The sequence below is a fragment of the Diospyros lotus genome, chromosome 3, assembly GCF_014633365.1.
Source record: "Diospyros lotus cultivar Yz01 chromosome 3, ASM1463336v1, whole genome shotgun sequence".
Classification (NCBI taxonomy): domain Eukaryota; kingdom Viridiplantae; phylum Streptophyta; class Magnoliopsida; order Ericales; family Ebenaceae; genus Diospyros; species Diospyros lotus.
Window position 1 is genome coordinate 28,258,860 of NC_068340.1, and position 24,139 is coordinate 28,282,998.

The 24,139-nt window shown below is 39.8% G+C and overlaps 1 protein-coding gene across 6 annotated transcripts in view; it reads left to right on the forward strand.

Annotated features, from left to right (window-relative positions):
• LOC127797958 (helicase protein MOM1) overlaps positions 1–24,139 on the forward strand; it is a 121,600-nt gene that overhangs the window by 14,195 nt on the left and 83,266 nt on the right. For all 6 annotated transcript variants that reach the window (XM_052331196.1, XM_052331197.1, XM_052331201.1 and 3 more), the window contains 2 exons: positions 8,178–8,262; positions 16,991–17,133. In XM_052331196.1, coding sequence (XP_052187156.1) covers positions 8,178–8,262; positions 16,991–17,133 — 228 coding nt within the window. The remainder of the gene's footprint in view (positions 1–8,177; positions 8,263–16,990; positions 17,134–24,139) is intronic.

The following is a 24,139-nucleotide window of genomic DNA, read 5'->3' on the forward strand; positions in this document are numbered from 1 at the left end:
TTCAAGCTGGAATGTTTTCCCCTTTACTCATAGCCCAGACTTCAATTGAAATCACTGCCTGCGGATAAGTATTAGTTTGTTTTTTGCTTACTAATGTAATTTCCTTATTGCTGTAATTTTGCTATTTACTGTTGTAAGTCCACTAGAGATATTAGTTAGCTAGGATGGTAGATTCTCCACGTGGAGGGGGGTAGAATAGGACAAAAGGGGCGGTTATAACTGCATGGACAAGGGATCAGCTGTGGCAGCCTCCCACCGATCGGTTGTATAAATATTCCCAAGCTTGCTGGGAAGATTATCATTGAATTGAATATTTGGACCAATTCTTCCTCCTATTGCTCTAATTTCTCTCTCATTCTCTCCCTCCCTCGCTTTGTTCTGTTCTGTTTGGTAGAAATCATCTCCTAATCCACACTAGGCTAGGAGTGTTCTAAATTCACGGACATGCCGTGACATTTTGGTATCAGAGCTACCTGTCCTCGACCGGTTAAGGAAGGAAACGGAGATGCCATAAGGGACTTGCATGAAGAATTTGGAATCTCAACTACAATAGGCCAGCTCGGCCATGGCCAAATGCCAAAGTTGGATCAACCAGCTGGAGTTAGGAGCTACTTGGAGCCATGAAGCGATCATGGCGTTGGATCGCCAAGTGGAGAGCACCATGGATGGATTGGAGCATAGTCTGGAAGGGTCCATCGCGAGGGTGCGAGATGAATTGGGTGTGCAAATGCAACAGTTCATGGTTATGTTTGCTTGCCGGAACCCGGTAAGGTTGTCTCCTGATTTTCCACCTAGAGAGCATGTAGAACCAATCCTACAGAGGAATAGGACTAATAGGGGACGAGGAACTTCGGAGATTGAGGTGGACCGGAGGAAGAGTTGGCTGGATTAATGGATAGGGGCTGGGAAGGTCCTGTAAATCATTAGCACCTGGGGTTTCCGATTCCCCGGATGGAGATTCGCACCTTTGAGGGAGTCAATCCTCGATGGTGGCTAAGGAAATGCGAGATGATGTTTGAGTGGTATGGTGTTCCTGAAGGGTAGAGAGTACCCCTGGCTACAGCCTATTTCAATGAGGTGGTTGACTCATGGTACCAAGGAAGCCTTAGACAGGGGAGGATTTACACTTGGGAGGAATTCTCCAAGAGGGTGTGTGAAAGGTTTGGGGAAAGGAGTATGGTGGACATTGTAGAGGAATCTAACAAATTGAGGCAAATCGGTAGTGTGGAGAGCTACCAAAAACGCTTTGAGGAGCTGAGATCTCTCATGATCCAACATAATCCTCACCTATCAGAGACCTACTTTGTGTCGAGTTATCTAAGTGGCCTTAATGACGAGCTCAGGCCAATGTTAAAGGTGTTAAGGCCTCAATCAGTGGAGCAAGACTTAGAGAATGCCAGGTTGTAAGAGTTGGTGGTAGAAGCCTTAATGAGGAAGCAGAGAGGCAGCAAACGAGGGGAGTGGTAGTAGGCTCATCTAATGCTGTTGGAAGACATCCCAATCGGGATCAGATAAAAGGAAGTAGCGGGGTGAGAGGGGTGGCAGGCCCTAACCCAGCTCCTTTTGGAGAGCAACTGAGGGAGCAGAGAAGACTGGCGGGATTGTGCTTCTGGTATGGAGAGAAGTATCATATGGGGCATCAGTGTATGAGGCAGATACTACTGTTGGAAGGGGATGAGGAGCTTGACCAAGAGGTAACAGAAGAAGAAGATGAGGAAGGGGCCACATAGGACAATGGAGAAATATCAATCCATGTCTTGAAGGGGGTAACCAACAACAAAATAATAAAGGTATAGGGGCAGATTAAAGGAAAAGGCCTGATGGTCTTAATTGACAGTGGGAGTACCCACAGTTTTCTAGATGAAGGCACGACCAAGAGGCTAAAATGGCAACTCACGGGTACCCCATCCTTGAGTGTGACTGTGGCTAACGGCCAACGAGTGATGAGTACCTTAGCTTGCAACGGGCTCTGCTAGGAGATGCAGGGTCAAAAATTTGAAGTAGACTTAAGATTGTTACAATTGGGGGGATGTGGTGTGGTATTGGGGGTGGATTGGATGAAAGGAGTAATCCCAATTTGCTTTGACTTTAACTGTATGGAGGTGTCATTTGAAAAGGAGGGAGGAAGGATGATTTTGACAGGAGGGAAGGAGGCTGGAACATGCAAAATGATAACAGGAAAGAGGTTGCAGAAGGTGCTCAAGGGAAAATGGAGTCAGCTGGCCAATCTCTTCTCCATCGTAGCATTGGGGGAGCTCCCAGGAGGGCACGATAAGGCCTACCTGACTGTCAGCTCGACTGGGGAACTCCCTGATTAGGTAAATCACGTAGATTGTATTAATGAATTGCTGGCAGAATATGAGGACCTTTGCATGGAACTCAATTCCCTACCTCCCACCAGATCTTGTGTGTTAAAATTGAGCACTAATATGTCTCAAGAATCACTCAATACTCACACTGAAAACAGATACAAAACAAGTATAATGCATCAAACAAATAAGAGATAGAGTCGAAAAGAGAACAAAATGCAAACCACAATGCAGTACACCGGTTTTACCCTGGTTCATGCCATAAATATGGCACTACATCTAGCACTCCAAGAAGAGAACAATCCACTATGCTTGTAGAAAATCAGTATAGGAATATCCCTCACTCGCCTCTTCTTGCCTCTCCAATACAATCCTCTAAATGAAGACTACAAGAACTATCTTATCACAGCTCTGTCTCTCGCGTCTCACTGCACTCGAACACAAGGGAATGGAATGAAAATTGATTAATGATCATCTTTGGCCTCCGCACCCTTCTATTTATAAACTAGAGAGGCGGAACTTCCTAAGGGAAATAACCGACTTACATAAAGTCTAAACTACCCTTATTAATTACATTTAGATCCTGCAAACTAACTGCCATCGATCATCTCTATTCCTTCTTGATTTCTTCCAGAATTCCAGCACAATAACTCAGGCAAAACATTAACAATTTGATCACACCATTCACCTAAAGCCAAATACCAAACCCATTAATGTGAGATCCTATCGTTAACCCCCCACTTCAAAAGAATGAAATAGAGAGAATGGTTAGGGAAATGTTTCAACAGTCCATTATCAGGTCTAGCCAAAGCCCCTTTGCTTCCCCCGTCCTATTAGTCAAAAAGAAAGATGGAACATGACGATTTTGTGTGGATTGCCGCCAACTTAATGCCATAACCATTAACGACAAATTTCCTATACCTTTGGTGGAAGACCTCTTAGATGAACTTCATCATGCCCAAATCTTTTCAAAGCTTGATTTGTGTTCGAAGTATCATCAAATTAGGATGAGGCCAAAAGACATACATAAGACAGCCTTTAGAACCCATCATGGGCACTTTGAATTCTTGATAATGCCATTTGAGCTTACCAATGCCTCGTCCACCTTTCAATCCTTAATGAACCGAATATTCTAACCCTATCTTCGAAAATTTATCCTTGTGTTCTTTGATGACATATTAGTCTACAACCCGTCCTTAGCTAGCACCTAATTCACTTTAAGACCACTTTGGACATTCTCAAATCTAACCAGCTTTTCATTAAGAAATCTAAGTGTGGATTTGGTCAAGGGTAAGTGGAATATTTGGGGCATATTATATCCAAGGGAGGGGTTAGCACTGAACCAAAGAAAGTGGAGGCTATGGTGACCTGGCTGAGGCCTAATTCAGTGAGATCTTTGAGGGGATTCCTAGGACTAGCCAGGTGCTATTGTCGTTCGTAAGAAATTATGGGATCCTTAGCAAACCACTAACAGAATTATTAAAGAAGGGAAATTAGAGTTGGGGCCCCGAAGCTAAAGGGGCCTTTAAGAAGTTAAAAGAAGCCATGAGTGGAGTGCCGATATTGGGGCTGCCCGATTTTAGTAAGCCCTTTGTCCTGGAGATAGACGCACGTGGGACAGGTGTAAGAGTAGTCCTAGTGCAAGAAGAGAGGCCATTGGCATTCTGAAGCCAAGCCTTGGGCCCAAAACATGTGGGGCTTAGCATATATGAGAAGGAGTTTCTCGCGGTGCTAATGACTGTAGATAAATGGAGACATTACTTGGAAGTTGGGAGGTTTATAATTAAAACAGACAGTGTTCTAAAACGCGCTAGGCGCTAGTCGGGCGCCTAGGCGACTTAGGAAAACTGTTAGTATTTTTTAACTTTGTGATGTAACTTGATGTTATTTTCAATTAAATCAAAGTTGAAAGTGGCATGAAAATATATATATATCTAACATATAATATATATTAGATATATATCTAACATATAAATAGAAATAGAAAATATATTAGATATATATCTAACATATAAATAGAAAATAGAAATAGAAATAGATATATATCTAACATATAAATAGAAAATAGAAATAGAAATAGAAAATATATTAGATATATATCTAACATATAAATAGAAATAGAAAAATATATATATCTATTATCTAATATATTTAACATATTAATAGAAAAGAAAATATATATATATCTAACATATAAATAGAAAATAAAATTAAATAACATAATAAACCTAACACCCAACAATGAGTTAACGCGAGAGTTGAGTGAGAGAGAGAGAGAGAGAGAGAGAGAGGTCGGAAGTGGAAGCGAAGGCGGAGATGGAGCTTGACAGCGGATGCTGCGTCGTTGACGCAGCGAGGACGCGGCAGCGAGGATGGAGCTTGACGGCGTAGAGGCGGTGAGGAGGTCGCGATGGAGCTGGAGGCAACGACGGCCTTGGGTTGAGATGGAGCTTGACAGTGGCGGTGCGCGCGAGAGAGAAGGGGAAATCGATGAGAGAGAGAAAGTGTAACGGGTAAGGGGAAACAAAGACCCTAATAATCAATTTATATAAAATGGATTAGGTGGTTGATTAGGTCATAATCGGCCAGGTGGTTCACGCAGCTAGGCGGCCGCCTTGGCTGCTTAGGCATCGCCTAGTACCGATTAGCCGGGTCGGCACCTAAAGGGGTCAATTAGGCCACAATCGCGGTGGCCAGTGTCTGCCTAGCGCCTCGGTGTCGCCTAGGCGGAGTTTTAGTTCACTGAAAACAGACCACAAAAGCTTGAAGTTTCTGTTATAGCAGAAATTACAAACACAGTTGCAAAGGAAGGGGATGGCCAAGTTGATGGGTTTAGACTACTTGATACAATACAAGAAGGGAAAATAAAATCTGGTTGCCGATGCACTTTCAAGGTGTCATGAGGAGGGGAGTGTGACAACCATTACTACTGTCATTCCAGAATGGTGCCAGTAGGTGATAGAAAGCTATGAAGGAGATGATACAGTGAGGGAGTTACTGGAAAGGGTGGTCGTGGGATCTGAAGGGGTCGAAGGGTATACATTAGTGGACAGGATGTTGAGACATCAGGACAAGATTGTAATTGGAAATAATGAAGATTTCAAGAAGAGAATCCTGTAATCACTGCATGAATCTCCATTGGGGGGATTCTTCGGGATCCAAAATACTTACCTTTGGGTGAAATAGCTTTCCCATTGGCTAGGACTAAGAGCAGAGGTAAGAAAGTTTTTGTTGGGCTGTGACATTTGCAGAAGATGCAAGACTGAGAATGTGACCTACCTGGGGCTTCTATAGCCCTGCTAGTGCCTGAGCAAGCTTGGTTTAGTGTCTCTATGGATTTCGTTGAAGGGCTGCCCAAGTCAGAAGGAAAGGACAGTATAATGGTTGTGGTAGATTAGTTCACAAAATATGCTCATTTCATAGGATTGACCCATCCGTATACTGCTCAAGAAGTGGCTAGAATCTTCCTAGATCAGGTGGCAACTTTGCATGGGATTCCCAAGACAATTATTTTCGATCGTGACAAGATTTTTACAAGCACCCTCTGGAAGGAGCTTATGAAGGCGTTGGGCACTAAGTTGAATATGTCTTTAGCCTATTATTTCCAAACAGATGGTAATACTGAGTGGGTAAACTAGGGCTTAGAAAGTTATTTGAGGTGTATTTGCATCTTGCAACCCAAGAGCTGGCATAGATGGCTATCCCTAGCCCAATGGTGGTACAACTCCAACCACCACTCTTCCTTAAAAATGTCTCCTTTTGAGGCCCTCTTCGGATACAAGCCTCCTCTATTACCGGCTATAGGAGAACAACCTATTGCAGCCTTAGTAGAGGAATACTTGCGGTAGAGAAGGGTGGTATTGCAACAACTCAAACAAGAATTGGCTACAACTCGAAATAGGATGAAACAGGCTGCAAATAAGAAAAGAAGTGAGAGGGAATTTGAGGTAGGGGAGAAGGTATACCTAAGATTGAGGAAACCCTACTTGAAGGCTATTACTCAAAGGCTGGTTTCAAAGCTTGCTCCTAAATATTTTGGTCCATTTCTCATATTGGAAAGGGCAGGGAAGGTGGCTTACCGACAATAGCTTCCTGAGGGAAGTTGACACCACCCAGTTTTCCATGTCTCCCTATTAAAGGAAATAGTAGGGTCTGAGCTAGTGAACCCCGCAATGCCCGCCATTCCCGAAGAGAATGATAGTATGGAAGAACCGGAGGCCGTTTTGGATAGGCGGGTAATGCACAATCAAGGGGTTCCACTCATCCAAGTACTGGTGAAATAGCAGGATGGGGCAACAAGGAGCGACACTTGGAAGTACTTGCCTGATTTACTCAAATGATTCCCCAGAGCTGCCAGCCTCAATATTTCTTGAGGACAAGAAAGGTGTAAGGGAGGGGGAATTGTCACGGAAAGGACACAGAACTTATAACTCAAGTAGCTATAAGTATTAGTTTGTTTTTTGCTTACTAATGTAATTTCCTTACTGCTGTAATTTTGCTATTTACTGCTATAAGTCCACTAGAGATATTAGTTAGCCAGGCTGGCAGATTCCCCATGTGGAGGGAGGGTAGAATAGGACAAAAGGGGCAGTTATAACTGCATGGAGAAGGGATCAGCTGTGGCAGCCTCCCACCGATTGGTTGTATAAATATTCCCAAGCTTGCTGGGAAGATTATCATTGAATTGAATATCTGAACTGATTCTTTCTGCTATTGCTCTAATTTCTCTCTCATTCTCTCTCTCTCTTCACTCTCGTTCTCTCCCTCCCTTGCTCTGTTTGGTAGAAATCATCTCCTAATCCACACCGGGCTAGGAGTGTTCTAAATTCACGGACGTGCCGTGACATTATAAAACCGAACTGATATTTATATGCAAATAGGAGTATGCATCAAATAATTTTTTTCCCCAGTATAGTGCTGGAGAGCTTCCCCACCTACTGTGACATTCAGGCTTGTGATTGTTATTGTAATTGATGGTGGCAGACAATTTGAAGCATTAACTACTTGTCACATTCCCAAGGGCAATATAGGGGGGCAATAATGTAATTGAACTACAACTGTTTGTTAGGAGATATTTTTAATTCTGTTGAGTGCACATGGGTGCTGTTTCTAGAATCTAGGTTCAGTTAGACAGTCTATAAATAGGCTATAGTATGTAAAGAAGGTATGATGAAATGATATATTGAATTCAGATTTCTCTCCTTACATTCTTTGTTTTATTCTCCCTTGTTTTCCCTCTGTTCTCTTATTTTTGCTCAGTCTCTTCCTTCAATTCTAAATTTAAATCACCCCCCCCCCCCCCCAAAAAAAAAAAAAAAAAAAAAAAAAAATCTTCTCAATGTCCTTTTTAAACCCTGGCCCAACCCTAGGTTGTGACACTACAACTCCACATTAGAATCTTCTTCTACCAAGTTTGGTGAAATCTTCTTATGTTAATCTTTTTGGTAATAACAATATTCAACTTAATATTTAATATCATAAGTTAAGTGTTCCTTATGAAAAGATACAGGTTTCTGAAAATGGTGTCAATGCCCCTTCCAAATTTGCAGTTAACCAGGTCTTGTCTGTGCCTTAAATATCGTAACTTCTTTCTTTTGTGCTCATAGAACATGTGAAATATCTAAATTGGTTTTGTACACAATTTTTTTTTTTTTCATGGAAGTCTTGATTCCATGGTTTTATATACATCTTAAAGAAAGGCAGTTGGTTAACTCAAAAAAAAAGAGGCAGTTGCTTAAGGGAATTTTGTGTGAATACTTGCACTCTGTTACATGCTGCTTAACTGAAATGCATGGTGTGTTACTATTTTCACTTTGTTACATCCTGCTTAAATCAAATGTATGGTAAGTTTTTATTCATATCTTTCAGGTTGGATTATAATTCGCCAAGACTGGAGCTTTGTGTTTGCAGTGCTGTCCTAAACAAGGACTCTTTGGGCACTTCTATTCCTAAGGTTTTGGTTTGTTTTCCTGTCAGTTTGTTCTTGTCGTTTGATTTGCTTCGCGGTTGTATATCTTTACAAAATTGTTTATTTGTTTAGTAAGTTACAATTTTGAGATTGTACTTTAAAAATAAAGTTACAGTTACCTGCCTTGAGGTATTTGACAAGGACATTCAAATCCTTATGTTTTTTGGAATGACCCTAATCATCCATTACCTGACACGTACCTTTTTATCCATTAGCTGAATAAATATATTTTAATGCAAAAGACAACAATTGTAAAAGACCAAGATGCCCTTGTGCAATATTATTTTTTCTGATTTGTGCCCTTGCTTTGAAATGAAAACCCTAGCGCGCGAAAAGGAAACAGAACATTAACTGGAGTAGAGAAAGAGAAGAACAAAATTTCCAGCAAATGAATAACGAGCACACATGATTATGAAGATGAGCTGCTTTAAATAGACAGCTCATATCAAAACAAAATAACAACAACCACTAACTGAAAATATAAAGAAAGAGATATATATATATAAAGGAAGATTATTCAAGCATAAACACTCAACTTCTATGGTGTCTGATTTGAGGGGGAGTGTTGGAGTAGTCTAAATATCAAGATTGTTATTGTGTTGTTTTCTTATATATAACAACACAATAACAATCTTGATATTTAGACTACTCCAACACTCCCCCTCAAATCAGACACCATAGAAGTTGAGTGTTCAGTGTTCATGCTTGAATAATCTTCCAGCAACTGTAGAACCAGCATGCACAGGAGACAACATCAAACCAAGCCTTGCTCACAGAAACTGAAACCGGTCTCTAGGCAACCCTTTTGTAAGAACATCAGCCATCTGATTAGCTATAGGAACATACCGGATCTCCACTTCACCACTCTCCACTTTCTCTCGAACAAAATGAACATCAATCTCAATATGTTTGGTTCGAGAATGAAAAATTGGATTCTCGAACATGCTTTTGGTAGCTAAATTATCACTCCACACAATAGGGATATCAACACATGGATAGCCTAGCTCCTGAAATAATGATTTCAGCCACATTAATTCAGTCACACCCAAAGCAATAGTACAATATTCAGCCTTTCCCACAAACCTAGCAACAACAGTTTGTTTCTTGGATCCCCAAACAATAAGATTCTTGCCAAAATAGATACAAAATCCACTGGTAGAACGCCGAGTCACTTTGTAGCCAGCATGGTCTGTATCAGTGTATACTTGCAAAGACAAATCATCTCGTGAAGGAGAGAAGATCAATCCCAAGCCAATAGTGCCCTTTAGATATCGAAGTAAATGCTTACAAGCTAACCAATGCTGAACCTTAGGACTAGACATAAATTGACTTAATTTATTAACTGTAAACGCTATGTCCGGGCGTGTATATGTCAAATACTGCAATGAGCCAATAAGAGTTCTATACAAAGAGGGATTGAAAAACAATTCGCCTTCATCTGTTAATGAAACCCCAGCAACCATAGGAGTGTCACAAGGCTTGCTATCTTGCATAGCAACTTTTTTCAGCAAATCAATCACATACTTAGATTGAGTTAGATATATACCATTGCTATCTCTATAAGTTTCAAACCCTAAAGAGTAGTTCACAGAACCAAGAGTTTTAAGGGAAAAATGAGTGTCCAAGTCACGAATACATGATTTAAGAGCAGCATTATCAGAACCAGTAATTAGGATATCATCAACATAGATCAAGACATAAAGCACACAGCCAACAGTCTTCTTAATAAACAAAGACGGACCTATACAACTAAGACAAACCCTAAGATTGTAATGCTGTTTTCAGCTTCATATACCAGGCTCTAGGAGCCTGCTTTAACCCATACAAAGACTTTTTTAATTGGCAGACGTGTAGGAAACTGAGAACTTACAAATCCCTCGGGTTGAGCCATATAAACTGTTTCAGTTAGGTCTTCATTAAGAAAGACATTATTGACATCAACTTGTTGAATGTTCCAACCATAGGTAGCTGCCAAAGAAAATAAAACTCGAATGATTGGTGTCTTAACAACCGGGCTAAAGGTTTCAGCATAATCTACACCCAGAATTTGAAGAAAGCCCTTAGTGACCAACCTGGCTTTATACTTAAGAACAAAACCATCAGCATTGTATTTCACCCAAAAAACCAACTTACAGCCAATCAAATTCATATCCTTAGACAAAGGAACCAAATCCCAAGTGTGATTTTTCTGCAAGGCTGTATACTCCTCATTCATGGCCTTAACCCATCGTGAGTCTAAAAGGGCCTCACTAACTGAACTAGGCTCAATGGAACTCACTAAGGCATTAGGAGAAGGGGCAACTAATTGTTTAGATTTGGATCTTGTGATCATAGGATGAAGAGAAGGGATAGGAACAGGTTTAGGTGGCTTAGGTTTAGATTGAGGAGCTGGAACAGAGGTAGTGTGAGGTAGAGATGTAGATGAGAAAGCTGTAGTAGATTGCAGCTCCAGTAAATGCTCCATAGATGGAGTTGAAACATTACTTTGACCACCAGACCGTGTGGTAACCGGAACTAGAGCAACCGAGGGACACCATGAAGAATTAGAGTGAAAGAAAATAGGTTCCAAATAGGTGGTAGAATACCCTTGGGGCCCTGATGACTTAGGTAAAGAAGAAAAGGAAGGAGAAAACAAAGAAGAATAACAAAAATCACTGGGATTAAATTGAACATGCCGAGACACATACACTCTTTCGGATGGATGCAAGCACTTGTATCCAGCTTGAGTATGACTATAGCCAAGAAAGACACACTTGGCAAAATGAAAATCAAATTTATGTCTATTATATGGACGAAGAAAGGGAAAACAAGCGCAACCAAATGGTTGAAGAATGAAGTAATTAGGTTGCTTATTATACAACAATTCAAAAGGTGTCAGAGACTTTAGAGATGAAGAAGGAAGCAAATTAATAAGGTGAATTGCTGTTTGAAAAGCTTTTACCCAAAACTGAAGAGGCATACAAGCATGGGACATTAAGATTAAACCCATTTCAGCTATATGTCTATGTTTGCGCTCAACTACACCATTTTGTTGATGAGTGTGTGGACAAGTAAACCGAGATTGAATCCCATGGGCTTGAAGATAAGGTACGAAAGCTCTAAATTCCCCCCCCCCCCCCCAATATCAATTTGCAAAGCTTTAAGCTTAGTGTTGTATTGAAGTTCAACAAACTTATGAAAGATAGCAAAGATTGACAATGCATAAGCTTTAGGGGGTAGAGCCAAGTATACTGAGTGCATGTATCCGCAAAGATAATGTAGTATTTATAACCTTCCACAAACAAAACAGGGGCGGGTCCCCAAAGATCAGAATAGACCAATTCCAAGGGTTTTAACAGTAATAATATCATTATTAGCAAAAGGAAGCTGACTTAATTTTCCAATCTTACAAGACTCACAAAATGACAAGTTTGAAATTGAACAATAAATTCCCATTTCATTCAATAGAGATTTGAGTACATTCATAGAAGGATGTCCAATCTATCATGCCACTGTTGGCAAACTTTAGTATGCTGAACAACATTTACATTATGTGGCAACTCATGATAGAATGAGTTTGGCTGTTTACATGTGCCTAGCTAATTACATGTAGTTGAAGGAAATGCAGAAGAAACAAAAGAAGTTTCTCGGGATGGAGCAAGAGTGCTAGAATCAACCGATAGAGTCCATCCTTAAGGTGTCCCCGAAGCAGCACCAGTCCGGAAGCTTTGTCCTTAATCAAACAAACATTCGAATCAAACTCAACCGCAACATTATGGTCATGAGTAAGCTGTGACACACTAATTAGATTTTTCTTCATACAAGGAACGTGAAGGACATTAGGTAAGGAAAGAACTAGATTTGGTTTAGATTTAGCTTGCAAATAACTGGTGCCAACATGAGTAATAGGAAGTTGCTTACCATTACCAACAACAACTTTGTCTCCACTAGTATAAGGAGCATGCAAAGAAAGGTTATTTAGGTTTGAGGTGATGTGATTAGTTGCCCCAGAGTCAACAAACCAGGTTGGATCTGAAGGAGAAGGAAAGGTTGCAAAATTATCAGGTGTGAAAGAGTTAGAAGGACTACCATAGTGAGAGCCTTGCATTGACACCATGTCATTAGTGTAGACCACGTTAGAATCACTAAAGGACGCCAAGGAAGCTCTAGAGTGGGGCTGATTAACAAATTGAGGCTGATTAACAACATCAGACCTGCCAAAACTTGAATTGGATGCTTGTTGGAAATTTTTATCAAAACGGTGATAACACTGATCCACAAAATGCCCTGGCTTTCCACATAGCTGATAGTAGACTCTCCTATTAGAAGTCCTTTTTCGGCCTTTCCCTCATTCTCTAGTACCATATCCATTCTCTCGCTGAGAAGATCCTCCTCGATTATTACCAAAATTATAATTCTGGATAGAAGGCACTGACGCCACATTGACATGCATAATAGAAACCAAGTCAAGATTTATAGTAGAGTTTTTGACTGACAGCCATTGTTCATGCATCAACAATAAGTATTACACCTTTTCCAAATCTATTTCATCCATTTGATACGTAATAAGACTGACAATTGTCTCATACTCCTGATCTAGTCCATTAAGAATTGCAAATAACAATTCTTTGTCATTCAGTGGTTCACCTATAGCTGCCAAGGCATGTCCTACTGTTTTAATCTTAAGGATGTAATCATTTATCAACAGAGAGTCCTTTTTCATAGATTGTAGCTGCTGTTTTAATTGAAAAGATTTTGCTATAGTCTGGTGAGAGTATAAATTTTCTAAAATACTCCATACCTCAGCTGATGACTCACTATGGATCACCTGTGCAAGTACCTCTTGGTTGATAGTTGAGAACAACTATCCCAATAGAAGCTGATTAGATCGAATCCAGCTCAAATACGCTGGATTGACTTCTGTTTCTTCACCATTGGACGCAGTCAAAAACTTTGTCGGAGGCGTCGTTTTATTGAGAAACGACACCAGATCGAAGGCTCCCATCGTAGCGAGGACTTGTTCCTTCCAAAAGATATAGTTGCTAGAATTGAGTTTAATTGGAATAAAATTGAACGCCTTAGCAACCGTTGAAAAATCAGACTGAGATGCAGTTGATAAAGAGGAGGAAGAACGAGGAGAAGAAGACGAGAAAGAATCAAGAGTTCGATTGGAGGCCATCAGGTTAGAGCTATGGCTCTGGTACCATGAAATGAAAACCCTAGGGCGTGAAAAGGAAATAGAACACTAATTGGAGTAGAGAAAGAGAAGAACGAAATTTCCAGCAAATGAATAACGAGCGCACTGATTCTGAAGATGAGCTGCTTTAAATAGATAGCTCATAACAAAACAAAATAAAAACCACCACTAACTGAAAATATAAAGAAAGACATATATATAAAAACAACACAATAACAATCTTGATATTTAAACTTCTCCAACATGATTAATATTTTTGAAAGGGTAATGAGTAAACGAATTTAAACTGAGTTGTCTTGCCCTTATATTTCTGCTCACAAACAATCCCTTTAAAAGACCTTACTTGATTTGAAAATGTTGCTTGGAGTAGGTTGCTAAAACACTAGATCGAACCGCACCACTAGTAGTCCAATCTTCCCTCTTGTTGCCGTTCATCTCTCGACCTAGCTTGATCCAACCCTTAATTGATTGATCTTCTCTTCCCAATGTCCCTCTCACCCATCCCCCAACAAGGAAACACCCTCAATCTCTAAAGCCCTTTCTCTATTCACCTAAATCCAGCCAGATCTCCTCTATTTCTGCCTTGATCTGCCTCCACTTCTCTACTCGCAGCTGCTTTCTCCTTGTTGCAACTTTTCTGCTTGAGGAGGTTAGATTGCAATCTCCCCTATTCTTAAGCCGGTCTTTGAAACTTGTAATTTTGATTATCTTCATGGATAAGCAATTGTTACTCTCTAGCCATGGGACCTTGGAAAGAAGCTTTGAAGTTTTGGTTGCTTTCCTCAGCATCATATGTTGGTGGGTGATGAGGCCCCCTTGTGTATGACCCCTGCTTTGCTGATGGTGACGATGAAGTCGGGTTCGTGTTCTTGCTTTTACTCAAAGCTCCCATTGCAGGAGGTTGAGCTCTACTTTCTAGTTTTAGGTTTTTTTTTTTCTTTTCTCTTTAGAATGTGTCCTGGGTTCTTTCTTTGTGCTTTGAGCTCTTATTTGTGGTGCAAGTCCTCTTTGGAGGTCTTGCTGCATGGTTATTGGAGAAGTATGTCAAAGGGATTAATATCCTGTGTGGACTATGACCCTCTTTGTCACTTCCTTGTCCATGATTGGGCTATGGCCCTTCAGGGTCGTTCTTGTGTGATAGAGCCCTTGTTCGTCACACATACAAGTGACGTAAAAGGGGAGGAGAAGCAGGGGCAATTAAGGAAAAAACCACATGGGTAGAAGAGTCACATTCAGTTGGGGGAGAATAACAAACTCAATAGACTAGGGAATACATATAAAAGGCAGGAAATAGGAGAGGGAAGTAGCTAGAGAATTTGGAAGAAGTTTTGGGAGATGAGGCCCTCTCAAAAGGCCATTTTTTTTTTTGTTTCTTTTTGTTCATCCAGTGTTTAATCCCACTGGGGAAGCATGGATTGGTGCTCGAGGTGAGTAACTTCCCTTGTTCACCTAGGAGCTGCTACCCTTGTATCCTCCTCCCATCGAACTCTGCAATCCCCATCCCGATCCTTTTGAGGAAATCTTATGCTTCCTCACAAAGGCTTCAAGGTACAACTCGTGTAAACGGGCCTTCTCTGCTGCTTGCCTCACCGTGGTGGGTTGCAACATCTTCACCATCGGTCTGAGTTCATTGTTCAACCCATTGAGGAATCTAGATACAAAGTAATGCTCATCTAGTGTTGGATGGGCATGGCTGAGTGTAGACTTGAGCTCCTCGAATTGGCTTGATATTCTTCCACAATTCCTTCCTACTTTAACTTGTTGAATTGCTCCACTACATCCTCCACTACATCCATCAAACTACTCTCTCCAAAACGAGCACAACACTCTTCTACAAATTATGGCCATCTTCACTCATTCCTCTGTCCACTCCAACTCTAGAACCAGGAGTTTGCTACATCATTCAAGTATGGAGCTGCCATGTTCACCTTGTTCTCCTCTGCCACCCTATAGTGATAGAAGAAGCGTTTGCATCTTCTGATCCACCACCTGGGTTTCTCCCCTTCGAGCATTGGAATCTCTAGCTTAGGCATGGGGGTATTAGTTTGCTTTGCCACATTTCCCCTTAGCGTGGCTTTTGTTGCAAATTCCATCTATTCTTCCCTCTCCTATCCCATAGCTGCTCGTGGTGGGAAATCCACTGGCAAGCTAGCATTGGGTTGCCTAGAAAATATGGCCAACACAACACTCAATTGCTGGCTTAGCCTTGAGAATTCCTCCCCTAGGTGTGAGAAATCCTCCCTTAAGTTCCTTTCCACGTCCAATACGTCTGCCCAGATATGACTTACATCTTCTTGAGTGTTTCTGACCCCCACTTCTACGGTTTCCAACCTCTCGTCAACTTGTTCATTGCTTTGTCTTAACTTGACTTCTATGACGTCTAATTGCGATTCCATCTGCTTCATATGGGTGCCTTTTGCCATGTTTTCTGGCCGGCGACCGTCACCTCTGATACCAATTGTCAGTGCTGGAGGGACTGGCAAGGGTAATAGCAGAATTTCGAGAAGGAATTCTGCAGTTGCTGGAGAAAGAGAAGGGAGAGAGAGAAAGAATAACAGAAAGGAGAGTAAATCTGAATATTCTCATTGATTGCCTTGGGAGCGTGACTCTCTTACATATATATAGGCAGTTAAGGGTTCCTTCTAGAAGGTACCCCTGTTGTAGCACAACCTGTTACGACTGACGTACACCCAATTTAGCATACCAAAATTAGGGAATGGACCAATCTACCCCTAGGAATGTGACAACAACCTTGGCATTTATGTGCCTTCTGTTAGTGTGATTGATTTGGAGAGAGTTGATAGGAGGACTTTCAGTATTAAGCAATTTTTTTCCTCAAGCTTAAAAGCAACCGTTTTCTATTTTGCATGGGTGTATTTCATCCCTTGTTGATTTGATATTTTGTGTGGATGGATTTCTGATGTGTTCAACCTAACTTAAAGTTAATTTTTACAGTCTGTGGAGACCATGGAGGTATATAAAATGTTTTACTTTTGTTTGCTTATTTTATGGCATTTTATATCCCCTCTATACCCTTTTAGCATTTTGATACTTACTCATCCAAACAGAAAGAAAAGGATATGGTTACATATTTGGGAAGTACCAATTATATGTTCTTCATATTATTAGGATATTTCACAAAAAGGAAGTTAATTGTTGGACAATTCAATTTGGAGGGAGCGATGCACTATTTGATACTTAGCGGCAAAAAATGGTACACTATTTGAGAGGTACATGTGATAAAGGGTCCTAAAAGATCTTCAATAATAATTATTAATGGGAATTCAACTAATAATAATAACAATGGGAATAATTTCTAAGTTGTTTTGCTCCTTCCAACTCCCTCAACCTCTCCCTCACCATGATTGTACTAGAGATGCTATCTACCATGTTTTAGAGCTGTTTTTAGTGTCAGTCTATGCATTTTGCAAAATTTTAGGATGCCTTATATTTATACTAGATAAGTAGTTAGATTTATCCTAGAAAAGTTCTTGGCTCTAAAAATAATATTGCCATTATTGTAATTCCCTGCATTAGGGTAGAGGCAAACCTGAAGCGAGCATTTCAGAATTGGTTAGCAAAAATGATGGACCTGCACAGCGCGAGGAGTCTCTTTCAGATGTTGGAATTGGCAGTCACGATATTATATGCGTCATCTGCAATCATGGTGGAGAGCTCTTGTGGGTAACCTAATTTTTGTGCACTTATTGTTTACAATGTCTTTCTATATTTACTTCATGGAGGAGAATTTGTATAGCCAACCCTACCAATCACCTGTTGTTGGTGACCAATTTTTATGTGCTTTTGTTGTTTCAAATATCTTACCATTTTTACACACTTAATTAGTGTTATCTATTCTTTTGTGCTCTCTCTCTCTCTCTCTCTTCTTCGTCTTTTTTTTTTTTTTTTTGTTGGGGGTTGTGGTGGTTGGGCTTGTGATGTTTATACTATTTTTCAAGATGCCTCATACCTTTTCCTTGTGTAATTAATTGCATATGGTTACAACTTTAGATAACAATCAAACCATTCTTTCCACTAAGCTTATGTTGATGGCTAGACTCATGATTACTGCATACAATGCTGACAATCACCAATTGCTCTTTCCTTCAATCACTTGCTACATCTTGCAATACAACGGGCCCTCACATAGAAGTTCTAGTTGAAATAGGGTTGGAGGGAATGCAAATGGGAATAGGGTGATTATTTTGTTCTATGGTCATCTTTGGTATAGTTAGCAATGGAATGAGCATTCCATTGCGTTATTATGATTGGTATGCAAGAATTTTGATGGATTAGAATGGAAAAAATAACTCTATGATGAAGATGCCCTCGGACTAAAAAAAATATATGTTATTTGTTGGGTGTTAATAAAATAATATTTTTTATTTGTATGTAATTCAAAAAATTCACTTAATTTAAGCTTGTAATTTTATTAAAAATTCTAGTTGTTTTTAGGCTAAAAAAGTAAATTTCATGTAATTGAAAGTATGACTTCTAATTTCCTTTGATTGAAATTATAATTTCATATATATGGGGGGGATTGGGAAGTTTTGATTCAAATGGCTAACATAGGGGAAATTGTGACTCAGTAGTGACATGATAGTGTAGCGGTTGACATCAGTTGACATGGGAAGGGAATCAAATAAGATAACTATGCAAACATGGTAACATGACTATGCGTTTATTGTTGTTGGTTAATAAAGGAGGAGGAATGGAGAAGTAGTAGGGGAATTGGAGGAGGAGGAGGACGACATGACTCGATGATGGCGGTGAAAAAGGTTCAATGGATCGAGTTAGAAGCATGGGAGGAGATGGGGCGTGATGATGGTGACAACTGTTGAATGAATCAAAGCACAACAATGTTTCAGTGAATCAAAGCAGAAGGTAGAAGCAAAAGCAAGGTGATAATGTTTACCTGTCATGACGACAAAGGTATAGCTCTCATGGTGGTGGTCATTTTCCTCAACAATTTTCAATGCGAGAAGGAATGGTGTTTTAAAGTTAGGGCAGAATTTGCTTTTTTTCTTTATAATTTTTTTTAAAAATTTTTTTTGATAGAATTTGAAGGTAAAAAATTCACGTCCAATATTTATTAAGGAATGGGATCAAAGATTTCATCGGTTATTGGAGGGAATGCGGAATAGACAATTTTATTTCCAAGTTGCAACCAAATTCATGTTTACTTGATTTTGTTCGCATTCCATTTGTGCCCATTCTATCTGTTGAAGGAAGATAAAATGAAGATACGGAAATGATATGTGGCTGTGTGTGTTTGAATAAAAGCCGGAAGGAGGTGAGATGATAAGGAGTATTTGAAACTAAAGAGTAAGAAAGATGAGAAGATAGAGATAAAGTGGTTTGAGGAGATGAGAAGATAAAGATAAAGTGGTTCCATAAAAATAGGATAAAACTGTCACTTGAGTTTAATTCCTACTTTATCTGTTTTGTAACATATTTGAACTCGTATTTTGTATCCTATCCCTGTATTTTAGGAGGAAACTATAGCCTACCTCAGATATAGAGGTCTGACAATTTGGTATTAGAGCTCATCCTTGGCCGACAAAGCTTCTGGTGATTTCGACTCCTATGGCGGACGGAACAATGATGAAGAACTTTGAGGCCCAATTGCAGCAGTTCGGCTATACTGTTTCCGACCTACAAACTAGAGTGGAATGGTTAGAGGTTGGGTCCAATTGGAATAAAGAAGCGATCGTTTCCTTAGACAGGAAGATGGAGAACTCGATGGAAGGATTGGAGAGGAAGCTGGATGGTTCAATTGGCCGGATGCGCACTGAAATCAGTTGCCGAATAGAAGGCCTATAAGAGAAGTTGGGAGCCAGATTAGGGAGCAACTACAGAGTTTCATGCTGATGTTTGTTGGTCAAAACTTAGGCAGAGGCCGGACTGATGTTACCAGGGTTTGGGGAGGTCCACCAAGCTGCTGAAACCTCTGAATTCGAGGAAGAACTGGCAGTAAATGGGGAGAACACATTAGAGAAGAGGCAGGAAGTGCAGGCTGCCCAAAATGAGCTCTGTTTTCCTCTACCAAAAATGGAGATTCCCCTATTTGACGGTCTTAACCCAAGGTGGTGGGTAAGAAGATGTGAAAGGATGTTTAGTTTGTATAATATACCAGACCAACACAAGGTTACCATGGTTGCCGCCTACCTCAATGATATAGGGGATGCTTGGTTCCAGGGATGGTTGAGGGTCAAAGAAGGCTGCCAACGGGTTGAATTCGTGGAAGATTTGTGCAAAAGCCTTGGTGATTGGAGCATGATGGACATAGTCAAGGAATTTAATAAGCTAAGACTTGAGGGGACAGTACAGAACTGCCAAGCAGTAGCCCCTGAAGCGAGAGCTTCACAATCGGAAATAAATAACAATCAGAGATGAAAAATACCTCAGAAATATTATTGAATATGAATGAAGAAAATAACAATCAATATGCCCAGAGAACTAATTGATCCTTATATATATACATCAAGTTATGAACTGCCTAGTCGTCTAACTAAACATTTCAACAATTATAACAAATATAATCAGCTGCAACTAAGAGCACAATTGCAGTCTGCTACCGACAACTAATATCTTCCACATTCACCCTCAAATCAAGCTCCATAGATGATGAAGAAATAGATTTTGTAGTTTTTGTAGGCAGCAGATTTTCTGTAATAGCTGCAGAAGGATCAGTATTAGTGTTAGACATAGGTGACCTCTTGAGCCCCAGCTTGGTACATAACAACACAAATCTATCCTGTGATAACCCTTTTGTAAAAATGTCAGCCACTTGATGAAGTGTAGGCACATACTGAATATCAACATCTCCACTTTCAATATTTTCTCTCACAAAATGCACATCAATCTCAATGTGCTTTGTTCTAGAATGAAATACAGGGTTCTCAGCCATACTTTTAGTTGCTAGATTATCACACCAAAGAACAGGAGTTTGAATATAGGGATAGCCTAACTCTAATAACAATGATTTGAGCCACAAAATCTCGGTCACTCATTGGGCAACAACCCTATGTTCTGCTTCACCTATTGATTTGGCAACTACTGATTGCTTCCTGAAGCCCCAAATCAACAAATTACAGCCAAAGAATACACACAACCCACTGGTTGGTCTTCTGGTCACCTTGCATCCCGCATGATCAGCATCTATGTAGATAGTTAATGACAGATCCTTAGGTGATGGAGTAAACCCTAGACCAAGATTAATAGTCCGTTTAAGATACTGCAACAACCTTTTACATGCCTGCCAATGTTGTTGCTTAGGAGAAAATATAAATTGACTTAACTTGTTGACTACAAAGGCTATATCGTGCTGGGTGTAAGTCAAGTATTGAGGGGAACTGACAATAGTTCTATAGAAAGATGGATCCGAAAACATCTCACCCTCATTAGGCAAGGACATGCCCGAGGTCATTGGTGTGCCACATGGTTTACAATCTTGCATTGTTGCCTTTTTCAATAAGTCTAGTGTGTATTTAGATTGTGTAAGATATATTGTTAACCTTAGGACTCTTAGGTTACAACCTTAGGCGAGAAAACCCTCACATAAACCCTCTCAAACACTCTCGGATGCAATGAAAGAATAGAAACAGAATATATGGACAACAGAAAAGGAAATAACAGAATAAAAAGATCAAACCAAACAACATTAGGCGCAGATTTTATCCTGGTTCGGAATGCCTTTGGCAATCCTACATCCAGCCTTCAAACACCCACCAAGAGCAGCCTTTTATTAGGATGAAACTGATCAGTACAAAACCCAACCTCTCTCTCAATCCTATCGCTCAAGTACAGCCCTTGTTCACTCCAAGAAAACTCAAGAACACAATACATATGCCTCACTTTCTCTAGAACAAAGAATACTCACAATAGAAGAAGAGAACTTGGCAAGAGAGAGGAAGATGTTAGACTGCCGCCTTGCCCTCTTATTTATAGAGGAGGCAGAACCCCCATATAACTAATGACTATAGGGAAATTACAGTTAGACCCCCAAAGTTTACATTAATTATACTTTGGCTTAAAAAACCCTAACTGTTTAATAACTTCCAGCCAATAATCTTCCATACTTTACTGATCTTCTACCGCACAAACTCTAGGCAAACTTCAACATATATACCAGTGGAATTTCGATATGCTTCAAACCCTAGGAAATAATTAACTGACTCTAGAGTTTTGAGAGCAAAGTGTGTGTCCAAATCATGTATACACCTTTGAAGAGCTAAAAAATTTGAACACCAGTTACAAGGATGTCATCAACATACACCAAAACAAACAACACATACTTAGATGTTCTCTTAATGAAAAGTGAAGCATCAGAAACTGCTTTCTTGAAACCCCAATCTTGTAAGACAAACTCCAACTTTGTGTACCAAGCTCTAGGGGCCTATTTAAGCCCATAAAGGAACTTTTTCAATCTACATACATGTGTAGGAAATTCTGGATTAACAAATCCTTCTGGTTGAGTCATAAAATTTGCTTCATTTAGATCACCATTCAATAAAGCATTATTGACGTTGACTTGTTGAAGGTCCCAACCAAAAGAGACAGCTAAGGAGAACAAAATCTTGATGGTGGGAGCCTTTATAACAGGACTAAAAGTCTCAGCATAATCGATTCCAGGATTTTGAAGAAAACCTTTAGTTGCTAATCGAGTCTTATGCTTAAGAATAGACCCATCATGATTGTGTTTAACCCGGAATACTCACTTGCAGTCAATCAAATTCATTTCAGAAGAAAATGGAACCAGTTCCCATGTTTTATTTCTTAGAAGAGCTGAGTACTCATCATTCATAGCACTAACCCACTTAGAGTCTAAGAAAGCCTCTTGAATAGAATTGGGTTCAGAAGAACTTACTAGGGCATGAGGTGAGGAAACAACAAGATGTTTAGACTTTTAGATCGGGTAATCATAGGAAGAATTGAAGGGGCAAGAACAACTTTGGGTCTTGATGATTTTGGCAAAGGAGATAAAGGATTAGTACAATTAGGTAATGAGCAATCTGCAACTGCATGTAAAGAAGGTTCAGTAGGTGGAAGATCATTAGGAGTTGAGATAGGGGATTGTGTTACTCGAGAGTTGGAAGAACTACTAGGAAAGGAATGAATAGCATGAAGAACAGAAGTAGAAGCTTAACTGAGGGGAATGAGTGGATGAGTTAGAACACAAAGAAGGAAAGGAAAATTTGTCTAAATTAAATTGAACATGTCTTGACACATATACCCTTCTCGAAGGATGCAAGAACTGATATCCAGCTTGAACATGGCTATAACCAAGAAACACACATTTGGTAGAATGAAATTGAAACTTATGCTTGTTATAGGGTTGAAGAAAAGGAAAACAAGCATATCCAAAGGGTTGCAATTGCATGTAATTGGGTTGTTTGTTGTAGCGAGTTTCAAATGGAGATTAAATTTTAGGGTTAATGTTGGTAAAAGATTTATGGTGTAGATATCAGTTTTAAATGCTTCTACCCAAAACTTCAAGGGCATGTGAGCATGGGTTAACAGAGTAAGATCCAATTCGGCTATATGTCTGTGTTTTCGTTCTGCTACACCATTCTATTGGTGTGTATGAGGGTAAGTGAACTGTGGTTGAATGCCACAGGAGGGAAGATAGGGTAAAAAGGCCTTAAATTCACCACCATTGTTAGTTTGAAGAGCCTTGAGTTTAGATTGGTATTGCAGTTCAACAAATGCATGAAAAGTTTTGAAAACAGCTAAGGCATCAAATTTTTATTTCAATGGATATAACCATGTATATCTAGTGCAGGCATCAACAAAGACTATGTAATACCTATACCCTTTAGTAGAAAGAACTGGAGCAGGGCCCCATAAATTTGAATAGACTAATTCTAAGGGAGCCTTTGCAATAATTTGACAGTTTGCAAAGGGAAGTTGATGCATTTTTCCTATTTTACAAGAATTACAGAATGACAGGTTCAAACTGGAACAAGGAACACCAACTTTATTTAATATCAATTGAAGTACACGAGGTGAAGGATGCCCTAGCTTGGCATGTCACTATTTACAAATGTCGTGAATATTTGAAGATAAACGGAAAGAAGACAAACAAGACAAAGAGGACAAATCTTGTCCTTTATATTTTTTTGAAGAAATGACATTGGTAGAACTAGAAGTAGCAGTTGGTGTTCTGGACTTAATAGAGAAAACAACTTTGGAATCAACACAACCAAATGCTGGAGTGAGCTAATAAAGACCGTCTTTTAGAATGCCTCGAAGTAGCACTAGTCTTGATTCCTTGTCTTTTCAGAAAACAAGAATCAGAGTGAAACTCAACAATTAAATTGTGATCTTTAGCAAGTTGAGAAACACTAATAAGGTTCTTTTTCATGTTAGGAACATGACGAACATTAGGTAAAGAAATGAAAGATTTAGGAGTAGTTTGAGTATACAACTGACTAAGGCCGATATTAGAAATAAAAAGCTTCTTATCGTTGCCAACTGTAACCTTGTCACTGCCATTGTAAGGAGAGTGGAGAGAAAGATTGCTAAGGTTGGAGGTTATGTGGTTGGTGGCTCTGGAGTCTACAATCCAAGAAGGTTCATTGGGATAGGATGAGGTAGAAGAAAATTGAGATTGTGTTTTTGAAGGTTGAGGCAAACAACCATAGTAAGTTCCAAGATTAGACCCTAACTCAGTTAAGTAGGCTT